The sequence below is a fragment of the Aphis gossypii genome, chromosome X (assembly GCF_020184175.1).
Source record: "Aphis gossypii isolate Hap1 chromosome X, ASM2018417v2, whole genome shotgun sequence".
In the NCBI taxonomy this organism is placed as follows: Eukaryota; Metazoa; Arthropoda; class Insecta; order Hemiptera; family Aphididae; genus Aphis; species Aphis gossypii.
The window spans coordinates 9,303,968-9,313,451 of record NC_065533.1 but is presented as its reverse complement, the minus strand read 5'-3'; the positions used below and the strand labels follow the sequence as shown (position 1 = coordinate 9,313,451).

At 33.0% G+C, this 9,484-nt stretch overlaps 2 protein-coding genes across 2 annotated transcripts in view; both read right to left on the bottom strand.

The window, feature by feature from the left end:
- Positions 1-2,128, bottom strand: part of LOC126552323 (uncharacterized) — a 2,459-nt gene extending 331 nt beyond the window's left edge. Inside the window, exon 1 of the mRNA XM_050207014.1 lies at positions 5-2,128. Coding sequence (XP_050062971.1) covers positions 5-2,128 — 2,124 coding nt within the window. The remainder of the gene's footprint in view (positions 1-4) is intronic.
- A 68-nt stretch (positions 2,129-2,196) lies between these two features.
- LOC126552322 (uncharacterized) lies at positions 2,197-4,995 on the bottom strand. Its single transcript, XM_050207013.1, has one exon. The coding sequence runs from the start codon at positions 4,993-4,995 to the stop codon at positions 2,197-2,199; it is 2,799 nt and encodes a 932-aa protein (XP_050062970.1).
- Between the last annotated feature and the right edge of the window lie 4,489 nt (positions 4,996-9,484).

Here is a 9,484-nt window from a genome sequence, read left to right as displayed (position 1 = left end):
TTGCCAGGTCCCCAATTTTGATCTTGCGACTAGGCTTAGTCCACTTTCCACGGACCTGTAGCTGAGGCAAGTATTCCTTACTCCAGCGTCTCCAGAAACCTTGAGCCATTCCGCAAACCAATTTCCAACGTTGCAGCTTGTTGCGAGGAACCTCTGGACAGTCAGGTTCAGGAAGTAGCAGGAAATTTCCACCGACTAGGAAATGTGCTGGTGTTAGCGCAGTGTAGTCCGACGGACAGTTAGAGGCTGGAGTCAATGGACGACTGTTGAGTACAGCTTCAATTCTACATAAAAGTGTAGCCATTTCTTCAAAGTTGAGAAGTGCACTACCTGACATTTTTATTAAATGAGCCTTTGTAGATTTCACAGCTGCCTCCCACAATCCGCCAAAGTGGGGTGCAGCTGGAGGTATGAAATGCCACTGTATACCATAATCTGTTACGCTTTCTTGAATTGAACGCTTACCAGATATAATCTTAAAATATGAAGTTAGCTCCTTGTCTGCACCAACAAAATTGGTGCCATTGTCACGGTACATGTGGGCACACTGCCCGCGTCGGGACATGAACCGGAAGAGAGCAGCCATGAAGGCACTTGTTGTTAAGTCGCTAACGAGTTCTAAGTGTATAGCCCTGGTCACAAAACAGACAAATACTGCAATATAACTTTTAATAGACTGGACCTTTCGTATGCCACTTCGAATCTGTATGGGGCCACAGAAATCTACTCCTGTTCTAGCAAAGGGCCGTTCCATAGTAACTCTAGCTCGAGGAAGTGGGGCCATTAATGGTGCTTGTAGAGTAGGTTTGGTTTTGTAACATATGAGACAATTATTCACTACACTTTTTGCAATTATCCTTCCCCTCATTGGCCAGAAGGTGCCTTGAATATGAGCTAGCAGTGCTTGTGGTCCGACGTGTAACAAACGTTTGTGCTCATATTCAAACAATAAGCGAGTGAGTCTTGACTTTGATGGCAGTACAATAGGAAACTTCATGTTGTCTGATAAGTTTGACTGAGACAAACGACCACCTACACGTATTAGCCCAGAGCTATCAATAAAGGGATGTAACCTTTTTAACTGACTTTGTTTAGATAGTTGCTGATTTTTACTTAACCGGTCTAAATCATCATGGAAGGCATGCCTTTGAGCGTAAAGTAACCAGGTTGTTTTTGCATTTGATAATTCAACCACAGTCAACGGGCCCTTCTTCCTAAGATGGCATCTTGTCGAGGGAATACTAGAGTTTGATTTAAATTTTAATATCCATGCTGTGATGCGAATTAAGCGCATGAAATCAGAGTATTCATCAAGCAAGGTGGTAGTAGGCAGAACGGTAGAAAGAATCAGTTTGACTTGTCGGGTTTCAGGAACTTCATCAGTTAACAGAGGACACTCCGGCCAAAATTTTCTATCTTGGCTTAACCACGAGGGGCCGTTCCACCATAACTGGTGAGTACTGAGTGATTGAACGTCAATTCCTCTGGTTATTATGTCAGCAGGATTGCTGTTGGTAGGAACGTGCATCCATTGTATTGGACTGGTAAGGTCAATTATTTGTGCTACTCTGTTAGCAACAAATACCTGGAGTGGTTTAGATGTGTTAATCCAAGACAGCACAATTGTTGAATCTGACCTAAGCATTATGTTTGTAGAATTTATAATAACATTAACCTTGGCTAATTCAAGTACAACATTATGAACAAGCTCAGCCAGTAGAAGCGCCCCAGAAAGCTCAAGTCTTGGAATAGTGGTTGGCTTCAGTGGAGCAACCCTAGATTTGGATACAATTAGTGACACTGATAGGCTACCACCTGGGGTCAGGGATCTTAAATAAACACATGCCCCATAAGCTTCTTGCGACGCATCGGCAAATCCATGAAGCTCAATTATTGAAGCATCACTATTCAGGACAATTCTAGGCACTCTGATGTGTTCAAGCTCCTTAAATTGATGATAAAAGCGCTTCCAACGTGATACGAAATCAGTTGATAATGGAGAGTCCCATCCGAGTTTCAAGGTCCATAATTGTTGCAAGAATATCTTGCCCTTTATAAGCACAGGCGTTAATAGCCCAAGGGGGTCAAATATTTTGCTTATATCTGATAGCAAGGAACGCTTGGACATTACTATAGGAGGATCCCAATCCTTAAATATAAATCTAAAACAATCACTGCTAGGCTGCCACGTTAGCCCTAGAGTACTATGGTGTCTTCATCATTAAGCTTCAATAAGTAAGATGGATCGTCCTGAGTATATGGAATTTGATTGAGCAGTAATGGAGAATTTGAACACCACTTTCTTAATGGCATGCCTGCTGCATTCAATACTCGACATAACTCAGTATAAATTGCATAGCATTCGTCTATAGATGAGGCTCCAGTAATCAAGTCATCGACATAAAAGTCCTCGCTTATTGCACGGCTAACGGACGCAACAGTGGTGTCATTAGCTAGTTGAGAAAGGCATTTTGTAGCTAAAAACGATGCAGACCTTGTTCCATATGTTACTGTGAGCAGTCTATAGTCAATTACAGGGTCTTCGAGAGAGCTTCTGTACACTATGCGTTGTAGATTACAATCTGAAGAGGATACTCTGACTTGTCTATACATTTTTTCTACATCTCCAGTAAGGACGTATCTATGCACACGAAAGCGCAATAATATTGAAAAAAGCTCAGGCTGGGTGGCTGGTCCCCGTGACAATATATCATTGAGAGAAAAACCAGACTTGCTTTTCGCTGAACCATCGAAAACGACTCGTACCTTAGTGGTGAAACTAGTGGATTTGATAACTACATGGTGGGGCAGATAGTATGATTTAATTTCGGCTTCATTCGCTGGTACCACTTCCATGTGACCGAGAGCTAGATATTCTGCCATGAACTTGTGATATTCGGTGGCTAAATATGGATCCTTAGCTAAGCGTTTTTCCACATTGAAAAGTCTTTGAACAGCCATGCAACGAGAATCGCCAAGATCATCAATAGGTTGATGAAGTGGTAGTTGCACAACAAATCTACCATGTTTGTCACGACTAACAGTTTCCAAGAAGTGCCTTTCAACTTCAGCCTCCTCTTGCCGGAGTGATTCAGGTTTAGTGCTTAGCAAGGCTAATGCTGAATTTATACTGGGATGACGTGCCGGTATTTCATTATTGGTATTAACTGATGATAGAAAAGCCTTTCCAGCTAATACCCATCCTAAACTAGTATGATGCAGAATGGCGCAATCAGATAAAGGATACTTTTGTCCATTAAAAATACTATATGATACCTCAGCTCCAAGCAATATATCAATTTGTCCAGGGATGTTGAAGTCTGGATCAGCCAATTGAGTCTTAATTGATTCTGGAATTTCCAGAGCACTAACATCAAAATATTGATGAGGCATTTTATTTGTTATGCTGTTGAGTACGTGAAACTGTAGATTGGTAAAGTAATAATTATTGATGCGCGATGACAACTTGGCATTGATGACGGAGCTAACCTTTGAATTGATCATTCCTATACCGGAAATAGGACATGGCGATGATTCAAATGGTAATTGCAGACGTTTAGCACAGGTGGCAGTTATCAAGCTGATCTCAGCACCTGAGTCAATCACTGCTCTGCATGGCTGAGGTGTACCATTTATATCAGTAATGTAAACAATAGCAGTAGCTAATATGATCCTGTTGTTAGTTGATTTGGAAGCAGCATTTATGTTAATTTGGGATGTAAGAACTTCAGCGATGCAAACAACTTTGTCTGATTCTGATGACGATTGATCCAATGGTGCGCTATCAATATGCAATTTTTCATGATGACGTTTACCACATTTGGGACATGAAGAATGCCTACACTTGCTAACACCGTGTCCATAGTACAAACAATTAAAGCATAATCTGTCCCTTTCAACGAGGTCACGGCGCTCCTTCATGTTCATTGCATCAAACTGCATACAATTAGGCAATCTATGTGGGCCTGCACACAAGTTGCAACGTGGAGCCTTAAAAGGCTTTTGTGTGTGCTTATCATTATTAGCATCTGCTAACAAAACCTTTTTAGTACGAGCCTTGTAGGTCATGTCGTTTTTTACTGCTTCATTTGGATAGGATACCGTTGCAATGTCACCCGCTTCATAAGCTGTTATACGATTAAACAAGAACACCTCTAAATCCTTATACTTGGGTAAATCCCTTGTGTCTTGTTTGAGTTGCCATTCAGCAACAGTTACATTATCTAACCGGGTACACATGAGAGTCACTAACCAGGCATCCCATTTATCCACTGGTTGATTGATGGCTGTTAGAGCATTAATATTTGAAGAAATATGGTAATGTAACCGTTGTAACTCGCTAGCCGAAGCCACTGTCACCTTAGGTGTTGTAAGTAAAGACCGTATATGTGATTGTATAATTGCACTTTTATTTTCATACCTCAGTTTTAAAGCATCATAGGCTACCTGATAATTTTCTTCTGTTGTTTTAAAATTTTGAATTACTTCTCTTGCTGGGCCTTCAACACATGTTTTTAAATAATGAAATTTTTGAATAATTGGTACATCTTCATTTTTGTGAAAAATGGTATCAAAATCATCAATGAAGGCCGTCCACTGTTGCCAATCACCATTGAATGAAGGAGGCTTGAGAGTAGGAAGCTTTAACATATTAAGTTTTTTATTTTTTGAATTATGGCTATACGATGGAGTGGTCAAAGACTCATTGGCTCTATCACACCGCTCTAAAAGCTCTAACAACGTTGACTTTGTATCAAACAAAAGTTTTCGGAACCCACATCTGGCATTAATATATTCTTGTTCAGTCTTTGTGTCATCACTTTCTATTTGGGCCTGGCAATCCTCAAATTTGTCAGCCATGGTAGAGATTTCTTCTAGTTGTACCTGTATTTGTGCTTTGGTATTATTTTCAGTTGTGAAATCCCTAGAAAATACATTAATTTCATTCAGTGTAGTTATCATGAATTTGATTCGAATTGCTGATGATGTAGCCATGATGACGGAAGTAACAGTATTTTATTTTATTTACAATATATACAAAAATAATCAATAGTCCTAACCGTTACAATAATAATTAATAAATAATGGCTTCTATATGACCATATAAGAAATTTCACAATATTAGAACAAAAAAAAATAACTTAAATATATATAAATACGACTACAACCAGGCTAGTTAATAATTGCAATTTATTTAAAAAACAAATCGGGCTCGAAGAAGACCAAAATGTGGGCGCATAAGTTGACCACAATAATAAATAAAGGAAGAAACTTGTCGCCAATAAATAAAATGTGAATGGACTGTATAAAGAATAGGTAAAATTAAATAATTAAATAAATGCAAATAATATAAACAAATGGACTGCCTGGTTGGCAATATAATTTAAGAATGAATATAAATAAATATATATAAAGATTTTAATGTAGTGGTAACAAAATGTGTTGATTTAGAGATCAAATAGAGAAAAAAAAAAGGAACAATTTATGAACTAATTAATATGAGTTTTGCCTCAGGTGGCCTTAATAAACTAATAAATGATATGCCTCAGACGGCCTTTTTATAACAATATATATAATATGCCTCAGACGGCCTTAATAATATAATACAAATAATACTGAGGTAAAAAATATTTATAATCAATATTGAGCTGCAGCTCCCACAATTACAATAAAATAATAACTTACGTGGCCGACACAACACAGCTAACAAGTAACAGAAACCATGCACCTTTTACAAATGCTGGACCAACAGACACTAGGTGCCAAAGTTGTTTTATTGCTGGTAAAGCGACAACCTTAAACCAATAATAATAATATATATATAAATTCAAATTAAATTTATTGAACAATATTTACCAGACAATAGACAAGAAACCAGAGTTGATCACAGCCAAAAACATAAAAAGGTACCTAACACGAGTTTTGGAAAAAAAGGCTGTTACGTAACTAAACTATAGTGGATATTACCCCTAAAAAAGAAGGACTTGTCCGAATAATGGACGAAAAACAAGTGAGGAAAAATCATAACGAAAAAATAAGAATAATGAATATAGCCAATAATTAAAATTCACTATCACAGCTGTCGATAACAATTAAGGGCTGCCAACAACACTATTGCAACACAACGGCAATAATAAATAGACAAGTTATTGGCACCACAAAAACTAGTATACAAAAAAAAACAATTTAATAAATACACAAAACACATAGTAATAATGAATTATTGCTTTCAGAAATTAACACATCCAATAAACATGGGATTGACAAGTACTTCTCACAAATGGGGTCTCATCACAGATCTAAGATAAAAACTACAGCTTTGGAAACAAGACAACGTGTGTACTGAATGTAGGTTAATAATTCTTAAATCAGAAAGTATTGTTTAATCATTTTGTGTAATTGACTATTGTATGATGCTGTTATAGGTTAAGTACTACCCCCCTAATATATAATTTTTTAAATGATAAGTCACAATGTATGTAAAAACAAATGTAAACAACTGATACGATACTATTGTGTATTGAGTATGTCATGTAAAGCCCATGAGGCCTTTTTCTATTAATATTCCAATTTCTTTTTAGATTATTTTATTATCTCTTAAGAATTTTCAATTTTCTCCCATAATTTGTATCATAAATTGGTTAGAATTCAGAAACATATACATTAAAAATATGAACTTTTTGTAATTTTCAATATCATTTGGACATAGTTTCTTTTAAAGTTGCTAGCATTCATGCCATATGGAAAACATATTCTTTCCCATTTTTCAATAATTTTTATGAAAACTATTTTATGCACTTTTATGGAATTATTATAAAACTTCATTTATGTTTAAAATATTGATAAATGTCAAAAGTATTTCAAATACACCCTGAAAACATTTCTATGTTGATTCCTTAGTCAATAAATTTACTTTTGCTCACAGCAATTTGATAGTCATTACATTGATAATACTTTTGTTATAATTTAAATTAATCATGGAAATTAATTTTTTTAAAGTGTTTCTTAGAGTTTCTCCATAGGCAGTTGATTTCAATTTCAATATAAATGTAGCTTTTAACCCTTGAAAATAAATTGTAGTATTGAATGTATGGTATAAATATTTAACTTATAGTTTCTTTTATATACATAGTAATAATGAATTATTGCTTACAGAAATTAACACATTCAATAAACATGGGATTGACAAGTACTTCTCACGAATGGGATCTCATCACAGATCTAAGATAAAAACTACAGCTTTGGAAACAAGACAACGTGTGTACTGAATGTAGGTTAATGTTACTTAAATCAGAAAGTATTGTTTAATCATTTTGTGTAATTGACTATTGTATGATGCTGTGATAGGTTAAGTACTACCCCCCTAATATATACTTTTTTTAATGATAAGTCACAATGTATGTAAAAACAAAAGTAAACATCAGATACGATACTATTGTGTATTGAGTATATCATGTACGGCCCATGAGGCCTTTTTCTATTAATATTCCAATTTCTTTTTAGATTATTTAATTATCTCTTAAGAATTTTCAATTTTCTCCCATAATTTGTATCATAAATTTGTTAGAATTCTGAAACATATACATTAAAAATATGAACTTTTTGTAATTTTCTATATCATTTGGACATAGTTTCTTTTAAAGTTGCTAGCATTCATGCCATTTGGAAAACATATTCTTTCCCATTTTTCATTAATTTTTATGAAAACTATTTTATGCACTTTTATGGAATTATTATAAAACTTCATTTATGTTTAAAATATTCATTATTGTCAAAGGCATTGCAAATACTCCTTGATTAAATTTCTTTATTAAGTCCATAATCACAGATCCATTTTCATCACAATTTATTTTTTGATAATGTTCATTTGTTTTTTTTAATATATTTATAATGATTTTTGTATTTTTAAAAAAAATTATTAAAACCTGTGTTGTTGTTTAATTAGCCTATTATATATCATGTTATAATTTATAATATCATTATTATGTGTATGGTTGTCTGTACTTTACTAAGTATAATTATTTGATATCTTATTTTTGTTGTTAATTGTCACTTTCCTTAATTCTAGTCCCATCTAGATTAACTTTGTTATCTCTCTTTAAGTGCATATCAAATATCAAATTTCATACATTCTTTCGAGAATTGATTAATTGAACATTATTGTGTTGAATTATAATTATCTATTGTAATTTTAAGAAATTTGTAATACTTGCTAGTATGACTTTTTTTCTGAAAATTTAGCATCATAAACTCCTTTTAAGAAATTTTTTTATTTGAATTTAAATCTAATTTATTAATTCTGTAATATTTTTAGTGAGTTTTTTTGTTTTTATCTTATATTTTTTGCAGTTTTACAAATAAGTGGTATATCATCATATAATTTAGTAATTACCTATTACAAAATTATAGTTTATAATATACTCTCTTATATGGTTACATGGATTGGAAAGGAGGTGGCGGAGAATTTCTAGAATGGGAAAGGATTTGTTCTATGGCAAGGTGGTCTCAAAGGCCTTAAAAGAAAAAAAAAGAACAATATATATTCTCTTCTATAGTTTTATAAATATTTTCTTTATATATTTTTGTATTTATTTGGAATAAAATATCATTTTTTTAATGTGATTTAAAATACAAACTATTACTAGTATTTGCATTTTAAAATGACAAATCAAAACTCATATATTTTAAACCTCGAATTTTTGTTATTTTAACTGAAAATTGTTCAAATACAATTTTATTTAAATAATGTTCTACTCTGTTGAATTTATTATTGACAAGTATTGGTTTATTTCTTTTACCTATTTAAAGTTTATATCTTTCATCCTGGATAATTTAATAAACATGATATTACTCTAGTCTCTCATATTTATAATGTTATTTAAACAGTTTATCATAAAAATAAATAACTATACTCTGTTTCAAAAGAGATCATACCAGGCGGCTACGGGCAAAACCGGTTATGTTACGTAAATCTGGTATAATATCTTTTGAAACAGAGTATACCAACACTATGCCAGTAAATTAAATAATAATATTGAATACTCGAAAATAATTGTGTTTAACTACAAGAGATCTATACGTCATCACTAAGTATAGTTTTTCTGCATCGATTTTTCTGTGAGTTATTACTTATTATCAATTATGGCCTGGTTATACATTTTGATTTAAACTTTTATTACATTTATTTAAAATGATTATTTTGTAGTAAATAATATAATTTATGATTTATGTTTAATTCAGATTTCAGTTTTCTTAAATCTAATTAGCACATGATGAAATATTAATCACGTGATATAATATTTAATATTAAAGTATTTTAACATAATATAATATTGTCTTAGTCATTATTGATTATTTATGTATTTAATAATGCAAATTTAATTTGTAATGATTTTATTTGTAAAATATAATAAGGATTTATTAATTAAACATAATTATAAAACAATAATAACAAATTTATGTAAAATCTTCTATATTAATATAT